This window comes from Mytilus edulis, chromosome 1 (assembly GCF_963676685.1).
Source record: "Mytilus edulis chromosome 1, xbMytEdul2.2, whole genome shotgun sequence".
NCBI lineage: Eukaryota > Metazoa > Mollusca > Bivalvia > Mytilida > Mytilidae > Mytilus > Mytilus edulis.
The window spans coordinates 60,813,872-60,830,237 of record NC_092344.1 but is presented as its reverse complement, the minus strand read 5'-3'; the positions used below and the strand labels follow the sequence as shown (position 1 = coordinate 60,830,237).

The window sequence follows — 16,366 nt, the reverse complement described above, 5'->3', positions numbered from 1 at the left end:
ATCTGACTATCTTGTACAAAATATGAGATGATTTTGCAAACTGATATAACCATATTTCCATATGTATGAGTATAAACAAACTAAATTGAATCACAGACTTATCTTTTTGTATCAGTAAATCTTTTTTAAATTTGTCAACAATCCACATTTGTTGAATTATGACTTTTCTTATACTAAAAAAGTTACTTATATTTAATAGATGCTTAATGGTTGATTTCTATTTAAATGTATGCATATAGGTTAATATTGGTAATCCTAAATGAAGTACTTTCTAATGGACGAAAATAATCAATGAACTCTTAAATAAATATTGCAATTTTCAACTTGCATGAAATTATTAAAATTATGATCCAATTAGCTTAAATAACTAAAACCATGCATGACGCATATGTGAAGTTTTTATTGAAGATGAAGCGCATGTTTTATTAAGATGTCCTCTTTATGACGATTTAAGAAACCATTTATATCATGGTTGCTAAAATTTTAAATGATAATTTTAATACTTTGGATGATAATCAAAAGTTCGTGTTTTTATTCTCAGATGTAAATATGATTCGTGTGTGTGCCAAAACCTGCCAATTAATTTTAAAAAGACGTAGAAATTTTATATATTGTACATAGAATTTTATTTCGTATTATGTATTATTATTATCTAAGCATTTTAATAGTCTCTTATAATTCTGTATAGAATGGCTCTCATTTTATATAGTGTTATTTTACAATGTATAAAGATTGATTGTACTTGTTGAGAGATGAGACTTAAATAAAACATTGAATTGAATTGAATTGCATTCATACCTCACGCAGTCTGTCAAGGATGTTTAGAAGCTCTCCTTCTTTGTTTCTTTTTCTGCTACTGGTTGCCTAAAATAAATTGTTCCATTTAACAATCAGTCATGTTAAGGATGTTAATTGACTTAATGTTGTCAAAAGTTTATAACTTCTGTCTAAAAGTGGATCCAGATTCAAATTGCCAGGTTGATCAAAATATTTTTCTTGCAATTAAAAGGTGCAAAATAATTATATATTGCATAAATAAACCAAATTCAGATATGTTTGACTAAAAATCTTACATTTATTGTACGGAATAAACTGCTTAAAAAACAATTATACAAATTTGAAGGTCTCGATTTAGGATATAAAACCGTATTTTCCTTGACTTTGAGGTGAAATTTACACAATGTCTTTTCTTTCAGTTGATTAGGTGGCTAAAACTGAAAACCAAATTAAAAAAAAAAGCTTAATTGTTAAGTGATACAAGAAAAAAATTAAGGCACCATAGCGAACACATTTAAATGTTTCATTTACTTTTATCTACTGGCATCTCAACCAGATAATATACCTTAGAAGTGGATGGTGTTTCTGGAATAGTTCGAACTTGTGAACCTGTTGGTGTATCAGGAATGACATCCAACTCCAACTCTTCATTCTAAAAGACAAAAAACATTCTCATTAAAGGTCATGCAACAAAACTTCTTATCAGAAAAGTATTATATTGTCAGATCAGCTGTTAGTACAAACGAATGGATGAGGGTAATGATGTGAAATTTAAATTTCATTTATATTTATTTGTGAAATGTATAAAGTAAAATGTTGATTGAAAATATTATTTTAGGAACATCAAACTAGTCAGGGCTTTAGGGGTCATTATAATGGTTCAGCATAACACTGGTGTTGAGTTGTTTTCTTAAATCAAGATTATTAAATTGTCTTTTACACTTGTCAATCAGCACCTTAAATATTCAAAATCTGCTTGTTCATAAAAATGTGTACTGTAACGTCGAGACTTTCAGTTAATTATGTTTGTTATAAATGCATACTAAGTTCTTACAATTATCATGATTTAACAAATTTTAACTTTGACAAATGTAAAGCTTACCTGAATTGTATCCTCCACATCTTGTTCTCTGAGTGAGAAGTCAGTGTCTTCAAATTCATACACATCCTACAAAGACATTTAACATGTTAAAAGAGTTTCAATATATATTATTTTGTGATGTTACTTCAGTGTATACATATGAGCAAAGAGCTATCTAGAAAAGCAACCTAAATTCATCAAGTGTCTATATCCATCAAATTGAAAACAGCTCAAACTGCTAAAGCCTATGAACCAGTTTCATATTGAGTTGGTACAAGTGTTTTTGAAAAGTAAGTGGTATTTATACATCTAAATTTGCAAACTGATGTATTTTATCTGGTAAAATAGTTAAATAACACACTTTGCTATGTTATCCTATAAATTAAAAAAAAAATACAATTTAAAGCTTGGCATATTACTTTGTTGATGACTGTCTGTAAGCCTCTACATGTTCGTTATTTTTTTTGTTTTGTTAGGTTTATGTCTAACAGAGAATTTATCTATAATAAAACACTACTGTGTTGTTTTTATTGAGCAAACATGAGTTTCTGTCCTTTATTTTGGTATGAACAGATGTGAAAGACAATAGACTGACAATCGCACACAAAGTAAAAAAAAAAGTACCTGATCTGGTATTTGATTTCTTTCAACCAACTCTTCCAACTCTTCAACTCTGGACTTGAGCCGGAGAATCTCATTCTACAAAAAAAACCAAATTTAATGTATCTGTTGCATTTAGTCATGTATTGATTCGGATATTTCAAATATTTGTTGCAATTATAAATTTGTCTCCATCTCAAATAAATGTTAACAGGTATAGTATTAATTTGGATATGTGGTAACAAAAAAAAAGAGTTTATTAGACTTTTTACTCTAAACAATTCTAATTCGTTTTTTGCCTTTTGACTCGAGGTGTTGTCCTGCCTTGACCAATTAAGGAATTTTACACTGGTTTAATACAATACAAAATTGGCTTTTGCCTTTTAATTCTGTGTTCTTGTCAATTCTTTATAAAATAACTATTGATTTAAAGTCTTTAACCTGATACATGATTAAATTTTACTAAATATTTCACATCTCTTTATATATATCATACCTGTAAACGCCTCACTGTTGGTCCATTTGATGTGGTGTTTTGACTCTGAGACTGAACCTGAAAGATGAAAAAAAAATCAATATTGACTGAAAAGAAATTTAAGCTATTTATAAATTAACCAACATCTTTACCACAGTCAACCATTTTCAAATGGACATTGAACCTTGTCTGTTATGGAGAGATTGTATAGAATTAAAGACATTTTTATAATTCAAAAAATTCACTCAATTCTTTAATTTAAAAATTGCTTCATCTTTTGCAAACTTGAATAGGTTATAACAACCTTTCAGTGTTTTATTTGCACTGAATCAATTGTTTGTTAAATGATAAAAACTTTTCATACAACAAGACGTTAGTCAAATTCACAATTTTGAAAAAAAAACATTAATCTGATCAGGGAAAAACATCTGATTGATTTTTTGTCATTAAATTTGATTTTTAGATATAAAACAATTTGCACTTTGCTTCACAAAAAGGGTAACTTGATGTTTATAACTTAAAAAAAATGGTAAAAGAAAATATGCAACATTTTTTATCATTGTTATTATAACAGGGGCAATTTATGATCTTTGATATTTAAGTTATAAATCAAAATAAATACATCCTATTTAACAAAAAAAAGAATGCTGTTGTTTTTAAATCAGTTTTTCTTCTTCATTTTACTTATAAGTTACCTTTATATTTTTGGTCTGTTGACGAAACTCTGGCAGATTGACTAGTCCGCTATTCAGTTGACTTAGATGTCTGTGAACTACTACTTCAGATTTGACGCTGACAAGATGTCTGAAAAGTCCTGGTTTGATGGTAGTCTCTTTTCTATTGGATTGGTGCAGCAAACCAGCTTCATGGGAGTTGATTATATCTATAACCAGGTCAAAACAGCACTCTGGGAGGGTTGACAGGTAAATCTGTTCCTTGAAAGAACCACCAAACGTACCTTCCTAGAATTAAAATGGGTTTCATGTCAACAATAAATCATTACATTTAAAGGATCTACCGAGTTCTGTAAGACATTCTATTTTTATTCAAAACAGTAAATAAGTCATGTTCTTATACACAACATTGCTGTTTATTCTACATGCTGCTGAAAAAGTTATCATTAACATGCGAACAATCAGTTCAATTTATTTCCTATTTCAATAAAACCACTATCCTACATTTCATTATATTGATTATTAAAAAGCATGTATTTGGACACATGGCATTCTGGTATGTTGTGAGCATGGTTGCTGATTTTATATAATAAAGTTTTTTAGTTGACCATGCTGTATAGGCTTTGCTCATTATTGAAGGCCTACAGTGGCTCATACTAAGATGTTAATATCTGTGTTGTTCGGTTTCTTGTGATGATTTGTGTCATTGGCAATCATCATCATCATACCACATCCTTTCAAGGTTTAAACATCATGTTCATTTCATACAATTGAAATTGCAATGTCGAATTTTTTTTAACAAATCCAGATATCCAAATGGAAATTTTTATTGGTGTTGTATTTCAAACTTACATGCTTTGCTGGGTTGAAGCCTAAAAGAGGCATCACCTTCTTTCTCCACAGTCTGTTAGAGGTGTTTAAAAAAGTTTGTCTTGTTGCTGCACCTGATTCTGGATGAGCCTCTCTCATGATCTAAAATATAAATTCAGAAATTTGTACTACATTACTACACAAAGGCATTTAATACCTTCATATTCATGGCAAAAAACTCATTGTTTAATTGTGAACTATCACATCCAGGCTGGTATTATCATTTTTTTTACTCTGTAATTAAAAATGCTTGTCATGGACCTAGTTTCAATAAATAAAGAAAAAAACTTTATTTTGCAATGTTCTCTTAAGTTATGTCAATCCTTATTGGAAATTGAACTAATAATTTACATTAGCTATATCAAAATGCAAATTTAATATAAAAATCCTATAACAAACACAACTTTGCAATTACTTTTGTAGGATAAACTTATTAAAGATCTATTAAAGTTTGTTAATATCCTTTTCATTGACAAGTATTTTCAACTTCTACCTGATAAGAAAATCACAACTATCACACACAATTTGAAACCATCGTAGAGAAATGGGGGAGCAGACTATCAGTCAGGAATCTGATGTACAGTAGTTATCGTTTGTTCATGTAATATATACGAGTTTCTCGTTTCTCGTTTTGTTTATATAGATTAGACCGTTGGTTTTCCCGTTTGAATGGTTTTTCACTAGTAATTTTGGGGCCCTTTATAGTTTGTTGTTCGGTGTGAGCCAAGGCTCCGTGTTGAAGGCTGTACTTTAACCTATAATGGTTTACTTTTTAAATTGTTACTTGGATGGAGAGTTGTCTCATTGGCACTCACACCACATCTTCCTATATCTATGTACCAGGGCACACTTTACAAGGGCAATTACAATAACAGTTTTACTACTGTACAGAATGACTTTTAAAGTTCAATTTTAATCAATATTTTATTGACTTAATAGACCATTGTATTAGATTTTAAAAAAAAATCAATTTGGGCATAAATAACATTTAATATTTAATTAACATCATGTGCATCACTATCATGGGTGGTCAATAAAATAAGTAATTTAGTACTCACCCTAAGTTCTTCATGCAGACTCTTATGGACAAACTTTGTCTTTGTCTTTTGTGTAGGCTTACTATTGACTGCTGGTATGTCATCTAAAATTTTCAAAAATAATCAAATTCCAAATTTAAAATCAACAGGAAGGCTCAAACTCTACACATTTAAAATCCTGACATGAATAAAGACAAAAAAACATATAAGAAGCTATAAAACCATAAGAGATCATAATTATTTCATTTCTTAAAATAAATATATTTTAGATTTGCACAAGATGATATTTTTTAAATATTTACATAACAAATGCTTTCAGCAATTGCTCTGTGATCAATATTTTTCTTAAATTGTACAACACTTTTGGGAAAGTTGGTTCTCCTTGGTTTAAATGAGTCCTATGGTCTGATGAGTCAACATTGTTAATTTTTTTTCAACTAATTCTATAGTTAATAACTTTTTATGTCATTTCCACGCATTAGGGACGGATTCTGACATTATGTATGTGCCAGTCCCTAGTCAGGAGCATGTTATACATGTTATACATTGATTGCTGTTTCTGGTTGAAGATCGTGTTTGTTTTATTCCTAAATCTTTTCTTTAATTTTTTTACATTTTCTGGTTCCCAACTGATAAGTTTATGCTAAGGGATATCGGGATTACTCATCTTTGAGGGTGGTACAGTGACCTATAGTTGCTTACTTTACAACATTGGATCTCTTGGGTCTGATGAGGAAGATTGTCTCATTAATTCATATCAACTTATTTTTATATTTTAAATATAGCCTAATTAATTCACTTTGTTTAAAGAAATTAGAACAGTATCTCACCAGGACAAGACCAACTTTTTAAAAATCAAAATGCTGAATAATGCAAAAATTTGTTTCTTTTTATATATTTGTCACAAAGGTCAATGAAATGTGTATAATCCATTGTATAAGAGGACAATCTTATTCATTTAATCAATAAACTAAGTACCTTCTAATCTTGCAAACTGTAGGTGTAAACTGTCAAGTGTATCGTGAAGGTCTGTTAGAAAGTTGGATCTTGACTTCCTGTTTTCCAAACTTGAAAAGGTTTTATCTACAGCTTTGTATCTGTGCAAGGGGAGGCTTGCCAATATCTCTTCTTCTGCCTGAAGATAAAAATAAATAATCAAAAGATGTTCTCAACTTGTTTAAATAAGCATGTGACCATGCCCTCAATTTAAACTGCCCAAATTAACCTATTTGAATATCTGGGGAGGATGTTACTCATATCAATATAACCCAGTATGCAAGTAGAGGACTCAGACAAAATTGAAATAAAGTCATGTATAATATTGGTTGCATTTTAAAACTTTCAAAAAACCTTAATACTATCATGATTATGATCAAAACTTGCTCTTAAAGAAGACTCAAGGTTACAAAAAATCAAGCAAAACACTTTTTTATTTCTTAACTAACTTCATTTGTTACACTATTAGTTGTTACTTTATGATAAGGTAGAAAAATCATCCCATTTTTTTGCATCAAACTTGACATTCTTTTTTTAACTCATTGGTAACTATATTTCTTCTTATCATTTTTAAATAAGCTGTACTAAAATTTAACTTTTGTATAATTTAAACCATTTATGTAATTTAAGGTGTTTTTTGTATTTTTCATGTTTTTTATTTTAACTTTTTTCTCCTATTAGTTTAATAGAAAACAAGTACAGTAACAAAAATAAATTTGCATGCTTCTCTCAAAGGCAGATTTTCCATGTTCAAAGGAACGTAAAATTGGGTAAAAAATCTAATTTGGCATTAAACTTAGAAAGATCATACCATAGGGAACATGTGTTTTAAGTTTTAATTTGAATGAACTTCAACCATTGTCAACTTCATCAAAAATTACCTTGACCAAAACTTTAACCTGAAACCGCAACTTTCATTTTTCTATGTGAAGCGGACTGTGAAATTGGGGTCAAAAGTCTACCTAGGCTTAAAATTAGAAAGATCATATCATAAACAAGAAGTGTACAAAGTGTCAACTTGACTGGACTTCAGCTTCTTCAAAAACTACCTTGACCAAAAACTTTAAGCTGAAACCAGACAAAGACTGACAGACTATCAGACTGACAAAAGAACGGATGCACAAACCAGAAAACATTATGTCCCTCTACATGCTCTACTATTGTAGGAGGGGCATAATAAAAATAGCAAAACCCTATATTTAAAAAGAAAGATTAATATAAGCAATGCCCACTTAATAGATTTCACATAACATTAAGTATTGACATGTTTCAGAAAGTGTAGATCACTTTGTATTGGAAAAGAGTATTGTTAATTAATAAAAAAAAATCGCAAATTAATATGAGATTAAAAAGAAATGATAATTTTTTTTCACCAATTAATACATGTAATATGAGATAGAAAAAAATGATCTAATATAAAACCATAGTAAACGAATGCATATTTTGAAAGTGACCAAACACTGGATTTTATATCTATATAAATATAAAACCTTCGTAAATCTCAACGTTTGTTTAGAAGTTACTTAGGCCAGGGAAAAATAATTGTTGATTCCCCATACCTGCCCAGGTATTATATTCTAAATAGCAGAAGACAACAATCATGACAGCTATGTCAAAGTACTGGAATTAAAATCTTAGCAATAAAGGTGTATAAATATTCCAAACTCAACTATCACAAGTGGGTCTCATTGGGGCTAAGCAAGACCTGTGTTAATGGGTTTTGTGTAGGCATGACACGTGAAATGCAAATTATTGTGCCGTGAAAAACAGGAAATGGAGTCTTGCAGGACATGTAATTACAAAAAATGAAAGTTGCTTAACATACATAGTGTAAGTGGGATATGGGCATTTGACAAAACAGTGAGCTGGATCTGGGATCAGAACCCCCAACAATGAGACCCCCTCACAGTACTTAGAGCTTTGATTTGAGAGAATCTCTACTGTGATAGACAAGTAGTCCAAAATATCATGATGTCTGAAAGGCTATTTTTCTTTTTTTCTGGCGACACCTTCTTAGATCCTACGACATAGGAAGGCCTCCCAGAAAAATATTAAAATAGCCTTGCCAGACGTCATTGTAGGATGGCATCACAGAAAAAAATAAAAATTGCCTTGGCAAATGTCATAATTATTTCAACTACTGTAAAGTAGAGTTTTACATTTATACACATAGCCTCATAGGCATTTGTTCAAGTTGTTTCTATCCATGGGAAGGTTGACTATCCATATAAATAGAATTATAAATATATTGATAGTGGACCTTCCCATGGATAGAATTAAGTGCTTGTTATTATATTATACATTTATTGCTAAGATTTCAACCCCTGTGTCAGTGATTGTGAACTTGTCATACTAGTCTACTAGTCCAAATTATTATGCTGTCGAGAAAGGCTATTTTTGATTTTGCTTTAGAAGGTGTCCAAATTTGTATTATCGAAAGACAGTACTAAAACGGCAGAATTATTTGGACTAACTAGTCTATATATTTATATAAACTCTTTATCATAGATCACAAATATTAATACCTGTATGTACAAATGATGTATGGGCTCTGCTTTAGTTTAAATGGCTATCAGTGGCGGATCCAGGAATGTTCATAAGTGGGGGCCCACTGACTGACCTAAGAGGGGGCCCGCTCTGTCACTGATTATATAAGCAGCCATTTTTTTCCCCAAAAAAGCCCCCCCCCCCCTTTTCCCATAAACCCGCCGGCTATAAATCCGTGGCTCTTTAAAGTCCTTTTGATAATTTATTTCTGACTTACTGTATTCTGTACTGACTTACGCAGCTAGAATTGGAAAACTTCGGCAGTTTTTTAATCTGGGCACCTAGATGTATAAGTAACGGATATGAAATAAAATGACGAGAGAGAAACCAGTCAATGTCAATACATAGTTTTAGAATCTGTTGGGAAATGCCATGGAGTTCCGGATTATCGAGGATTTGTATTGCAAGACCCTTGCAAGACTTACTTTACAAATCCAAGGGATTAATCAGATATTAGAATCTAATAGAAATATATATTTATAAATTTAGATCGTTCAGTGTTGTCAGAGACATATACACACAGAGATTCTTTGTATATATGTCTCTGGTGTTGTCTATTTGGTAATTTTTTTTTTTTATTGACGTAATCATTTTTGTGCGTTCATATCGTACATTATTATAAATATTTAATACATAATTGAATTCTCTGTTGTAATTAGCCATATAACTTATGTAATGTATCACAAATTTTTACAATGGTGCAAGCGTCTTAACTGATTTTCGGTTTGACTTGAATAAATTTTAAGATTGTAATAGTTTAATCCTTGTTTAATCGGCTAAGAAGGCAACATTTAACATCAGAATCTGACTGAGGAAGGATATCTGTTATCCAAAATATTAATAAATAATTACATTTATAGTTACCTTTTTATGTATTTGGAGTATTCTACACTTTTCGGACCATATGAGTATTTGGATCGTACGCGTACTTTTTCTAAATACTCGTACGTACGCGTACGGTTGGACTAATTTTAAAATTTACTGATTAAATTCCAATTATATATCAATCACAGATGAAATTAACTGAAATCCCCAACAGTTAAATTGTAGGTGGAATATTTATAATAAAAACTTAATTTTTCGACTTCTTAAAAGGGACAACTTTTAGGCCTACAATACTTCAAATAAAAACGGAATTAAAACCGACAAAATACTGGACAGAATTATAAAATATGGAAATCAAACAAAGGTGCCTGCATGTACACATTTAAATTCTTAATTTCAATCGATTTTAAAATGTTCACCTATTCTTTTTATTCATCTAATATTGTAATAACTTTAATTTGTAACAGTAAATAAAAGATGTGTTCGCCAAAAATTAACAAATATTGATCCAAATACATTTATGATCCGGCTTGTACTAGATCGTACAAGTATAATCATACAGTGGAACCGTAAGCGTATGATCGGACCGTATGATTATATAAATACGCATACGATACAGACCGTACGCGTACGGTCTAAATACTCATATGGTCTGTAACTTACATATGTTTCTGTTACAATAAAACATTAAGGCACAGCGTAATTAAAAGGCTTAGATCTATAACATGAAAACTGAAACGAACTTTCATCCCACAAAAGAGAGGGACCTTTATCGGGACTTCGGGATTTCATGTTTTTAATCCTGGATTTCTGAATAATGACTGCACTTCCTCTCATATAAGAGCCCCCTCCATACAATGATTAGTCCAACCCAAAATTAAACTTTCCCAAAGACAGTTAGGGGTTTGAGTTAAAAAAAATCATTATAAAAGATTTGCGTAATTAAATTGTATATTTCATAAAGAGAACTAACTATGATTTATATGTAGAAAGTCCTTGATTTTATAGTACTGTAGAATCTATCATATACTATTTTTTTTCTCAACAGTATTATGAGTATATAAGACATGTATAATGATTTCAATCTTTTTAGACGTTAAAAGTTTATAACCCGTTTAACTGATACAAAATTCTAGACCGACTGAAATATTTAAATGACACTACACAGTATAACCCTTTAAAATATAAGACATACCGCCCCTCCCCTCGGACTCTTACATAAATAACATGAAAAATGAAAAAGTACAATAGGCTACAATTCGATCAGTTTTCGTGATTATTTCAATTAATTACAAAGAAAATATTTACATTGAACTATAGTACATGCAGTACACGCATCAACTATTTTGTAAGAAATAACTTAAAAAATTTATATGAAATGATCTAATAAAAATTAACGGTTTCATGGTGCTAAGAAATAATTAGTTTGCATGAATAATTATGAATATAATAAAAGGTAAATATTTCAAGATTATTCTCTAATATATATTTTGATGTCTATACTGCCTATTGTTTCTAACAAAATGGATCATATAATGGTGAGAAAAATTTAAACAATTCACTTACAATGTAACTGTCTATTACCGCGTTATGATTTTTCACGATGAATTGAATCAAATCAAATATTTTATTATAGATACACCTCTTAACCTGTTAGTGTACAATTCAAACATCAACACAATATGTTTTAATAAAATATAGAAATTACAAAACAATCTAAAAAAAAATCAAAACCACTATCAAAAGAGTTATAAGAGAGAGAGAAAGGGGGCGTGCAACTCAGTCAACCTTTTCTTCATGTGCTTTTTCTAACAAATCGACTTTATCATATTTACAAGAATGTGTCCATAGTAAGCAGATGCCCCACTCACACTATCATTTTAGATGTTTAATTGACCGTAAAATTCGAATAAAATCTCTAATTTGGCATTTAAATTAGAATGATCATATCATAGGAAACATATGAACTAAGTTTCAAATTGATTTGACTTTAAAAACTACCTCGTCCAAAACTTTAACCTGACGAACGAACGAAGGGACGGACAGACAAATGGACTCACATACCAGAAAACATTATGCCCCTATACTATCGTAGGTGTGACCTAAAAAATACTGAAAATTGGGGCACACTCCTCCTTGTTTTAACGTTGTAAGTCTAACCATGAATAATATAAATGTAACGTTGAAAAGTGATCGAGTCAGTCAGGGACTTTCTAGTGTAAAAAGTTCCTGTTTAAATTCAAACATAATTTCATTAATTGATTCATTAATTCTTTTTTTTTGTACATATTACATAAAAGAGAGACCTTCAAACTCATAAATCGAAAATAAAAAATACGGTGACCTAGGCTATAGTTGTAAATGTCTGTGTCATTTTGGTATCTTATGGAGAGTTGTCTCATTGGCAATTGGCAATCATACAACATTTCAAATTTTCATAACTTTTTTTTTCAAATAAAAGCAAGCAGCTGAAATAAAGATATAAAAGGTGAACAAATACTTACATCGTCTTCATCAGTTGAAATCTTCACGTCTATTGTTGTCACTTCACCTAAGGAAACTTCCAGTACGGGAAACTGGCCAGGTCTGTTGGTGCAAGCAAACATAAGTGTGTTGTTGTCTGAATCACAAGTGAACCACCAAAAAAGGCCTTTGCTACTGCTCGAAGCCATTATTTGCGTTCTGATTAATTTTCGATTAAGATTCGACGGAAAAGTGCTAAGTTATGAAATCTGACAGGGAAAACAAGTCATAAAAAGAGAAATTAATTAGCCAATCATATTATTGACCAATTAGGTAAAGATAATTAAACAGGTATTGTTATTCTAATTGGTAGACCAATCACTGACCCATGAATAATATGAAATGGGAGGGGCTAAATTAAAAGAAAAAACGATCACTTTTTATTTCTCAATTTTAGTAATATTTATTTACGTTTCAAAAAAATGAAACTTAACTTGAAAAAAAAAGCTGATAACTTTTATAACATAAATACATAATTAAATACATAGAGCAAAATATGTACACTTTTTAGAATTAACCAAGAGCACACATGGGAATTTATATATCTTATGAAAAAAATTAGCTCTCTTAATTTTGATTATTTTTTGGTAGATTCATAATTTTCTTACACATTAATATATTTGGACGTTTTAATTATTTTTTTTTTATCAATAAAAGTGTTTATTTTTACATATATCTCTGTGCACTTCTTTATATAGTGGAACTCATCTCCAAAATCGGTTCTGTAACATAATTTACAAGTTCTTCTATCTACCTGAATATTTGTCCATCTTTTATATATCAATGAGCAGTTTATGGTTGGTGGTTCTAAATTTGCATAAAGTGTAAAAATCACGAAATTTTTAAATATCAAAATAGTTCTGAAAGCCAAAAGTATCCTGTAAAAAAATGCTTGCACATTTAAAATCATGTTTGTTGAAATTGATCTTTGAGTTTCGTTCTGATTGTATTATTTTAACCAAATATCACTAATACAAGTTTGAATTAACAACACAAGAAATAATCCCGTTCCTATGAACATATAGTCAACATGGTTTAACAAACTAAAGAGTGATAGGAGGGCCCCTGGTCCAGAAATCCCGGGCTTAAAAACACAATTCCAGAAATTCTGATCTAAGAAACACCCGATCCCGGTGGGTATTCGATAAAGGTCCTACTCCCCATCAACTCAAATATATCATTTTCATTTGCAACTAAACCGTAGTTTATAAATAGTGGCTAATAATTAACTTTTGTTTGCCATACACTATTTTCACCCAAAATGATTTAATTTTTTATATACTTTGTGTAAATTTAGATGCGGAAATCATCGTTTGCCAGTGGAGACAGAAATGTGGCAAACTATTCCGAGATCCGAAAGGTCTTGTAATCTCTGTAGCTCTAAAGATATTGGCGATGAATGTCACTACATTATGTCATGCAATTGTTTTAACATAGAAAGAGAAAAATATTTACCACACTATTGTAACAAAAATGCAAACATTATTAAATTTAAAAATGTTTTCTCATCTGAAAATGTTGTAGAAGTAGAAAAATTGTGTAGATTTATACGACATATATCATTGAAAGTCTGTCCTCCTGTTTAGAGGAACTATAATATTATTATAATGTTATTATTTTCACACATGCGAACCAAATATATGTATTATATATGAACTGTTATTATCTCTGTAGCTATGTACTAGTTTATGAGAATAAAATCATTCATATTATTATCCGAACTGATTTGTTTTCTTTGTCTTTTTGTATTGTTCTCTACTTTTTATAATTTGGTTATGTGTCATGTTGTAAAAGTTCGTTGCTTAAGCATAATGCTTTCTCAAACAAATAAAAAATATTTTGTAAAAATTCTTATTATTGGTGTATATATATAAACAATATTATTTTATTGTCAGTAGTATATGTAGATAATTATTCACTATGCACTTTTTAAATTATTTGTACATTCACTTTTTACAATTTATTATCATTATAATTATTTTCTCTCAATTATTTTTTAAATGACTTATGATGTCTAGTTCTTTGAGTTTACTTTTCATAACTTAGCTGACACGTTTATGATTACACAAGTCTGTATAGAACACCTGCATGTGTATTATCAATCTAGAGAAGAAGAAAAAGCTACGCGACATTAAAGAAATTTTCCTTACTGTTCCTGTAATAAAAATGACACTTTTGTCTTACATCTATTTTATTTTCACACCTCTCAATGGTCCCGTTAATACACATGGTTGTAAAAGTACATCTGTGACGGGACAGAGGTGTGAAAATTTTAATCTGGTAATTGAGATTAAATATTGATAAAAATAAAAAGGTTATCAAAATATCTAAAACCTTTTTTGATAATATGTCAAATTGGTTTGTCAAAAAAAAATATAAAAAGAAACATAGTATATTTTTTTTCTTATTTTCCCGATAATTGAACTTGTTATTACCTTGCAAGAATTGAAAGGGGAAAACATTGTATACTTAACAACTTTATAATTTTCTCATTCTATAATCCTTATTAAATTTTGAGTAAATTGGTTTCTACTTTCTCCTTTTTAGCCCAATAGATGATTTCTTTGATCACACCTTGAGTAATTTATAGAAATTTTGCATACGTCTGAAGTTTCCTTTTGTTGTATTTAAAACAATTTCCTTGTTTTTAAAGACTGACTCTATCAACACTGATAATTAATTGTAAATAATACATATTTGCTAATGCCAAGCGCAATCAAGTCCTCATTATACAATCAGATGGTATTTCTTGAATTTTGACAAAACAATGTTTGCTACTTTTTTCGTCTTCTGTACGTCTTTGTTTTTTTTGTTCATTGTATACATACAATATTTCAAAAATATATTTATAATATCAATATTATGTTCTATAATTAAAATCGCCCCTTTAAAAAAAAGTGATGTAACCTTATGCACATAAATACCGATTTTTGTGTAGTAAATCTTTAAGTTTGTATTCAACCCACCCACCCTATCCCCCGAAGGATTTGACTGTTTATATACACAATTTGTGATCCTTTTTTTTCTTGTAAATCTACTTTGTAGTTTCGAACCCGCATCTTGGGTAGGTCTTCTTGGGTATTATACCGAAACTTTGAGCGACTTTGATATGTATATGCATGCATAAAAATCGAAATAAATCATGTAAACTTGTGTTGTATTCCGCTAATTTAAGGAATGAAGAATTGCATCTTCATTGCAGTAATGAGCAAACCTGTAGATCTGACAAAAAATTAAATAGCAAGGACTCGGATTTTCTCTGAAGGGGGTTCGCGGGTCTAAATCGTTTATATAAGATCTTTTATATTTTTCTATAAATGAACTTTATCTTAAAGTCAATAGAAAAATAAAATAAAAAAGTGGGGTCACCGTTCATTTGCGCTCACAATCTGCCTTCGAAAGAAGCATACATTTTTGTAAAAGTGTTTTTTTTCTGTTGAAGTAATAGGAGAAATAAAGTTAATATCGAAATAAAAAAAGAAATTTATTACAGAAATCGCTCAAAATTTACAATAATTTAGTTTAAGTACAGCTTATAAGAAAGTTATATTAAAAAATATAGGTCACCGATGAGTTGAAAAAGATATTTCAATTTTAAAGCCAAAAAATGGCATTTTTCCACCAAAGGGAGATAATTTGGAACTTTTTCAATGATGTATACATTTTAAAAGTCTTCGGGGACCAACACGAATTGATTGTTTTGAATGATTTTTGTACCATATAATAAAGTAACAACTACAAAAGGTAACAAAATAAATTTATAATGAAAAACAAATGTTCGATTTTTTTCTGAAATTTTTATGCCCTCGAGCCTCCTTAAATATAATATATTTTGCAATCAATGTATCATGGACTCTGATCTTATGTTTTTATACTCTTGTCTCTTTTTCATATTTCCCATTACATCCTTAATTTATAATACTACATGTATTCAGGAACAATTATAGTATATCGAGATAAA

General features: G+C 29.8%; 1 protein-coding gene across 1 annotated transcript; it reads right to left on the bottom strand.

Annotated features, from left to right (window-relative positions):
- Nucleotides 1-792: 792 nt before the first annotated feature.
- Nucleotides 793-9,380, bottom strand: LOC139520625 (uncharacterized). Its single transcript, XM_071313450.1, has 10 exons — nt 9,275-9,380; nt 6,493-6,649; nt 5,536-5,618; nt 4,460-4,579; nt 3,629-3,895; nt 2,955-3,011; nt 2,483-2,557; nt 1,880-1,945; nt 1,343-1,429; nt 793-864 (listed from the first exon to the last, which is right to left on the bottom strand). Exons 4-10 carry the CDS (start codon nt 4,574-4,576, stop codon nt 793-795), a joined length of 741 nt encoding a protein of 246 aa, XP_071169551.1. The 5' UTR covers nt 4,577-4,579; nt 5,536-5,618; nt 6,493-6,649; nt 9,275-9,380.
- Between the last annotated feature and the right edge of the window lie 6,986 nt (nt 9,381-16,366).

What these genes read in the sequence shown, in the direction of transcription:
- LOC139520625 (XM_071313450.1), bottom strand. Translation starts at nt 4,576, where the DNA reads ATGAGAGAGGCTCATCCAGAATCAGGTGCAGCAACAAGACAAACTTTT. An exon ending in CAACAGTGAGGCGTTTACAG is followed by an intron (nt 2,558 to 2,954) that starts GTATGATATATA and finishes TTTTTTTTGTAG; the next exon opens with AATGAGATTCTCCGGCTCAA. An exon ending in ATGTGGAGGATACAATTCAG is followed by an intron (nt 1,430 to 1,879) that starts GTAAGCTTTACA and finishes TTTGTCTTTTAG; the next exon opens with AATGAAGAGTTGGAGTTGGA.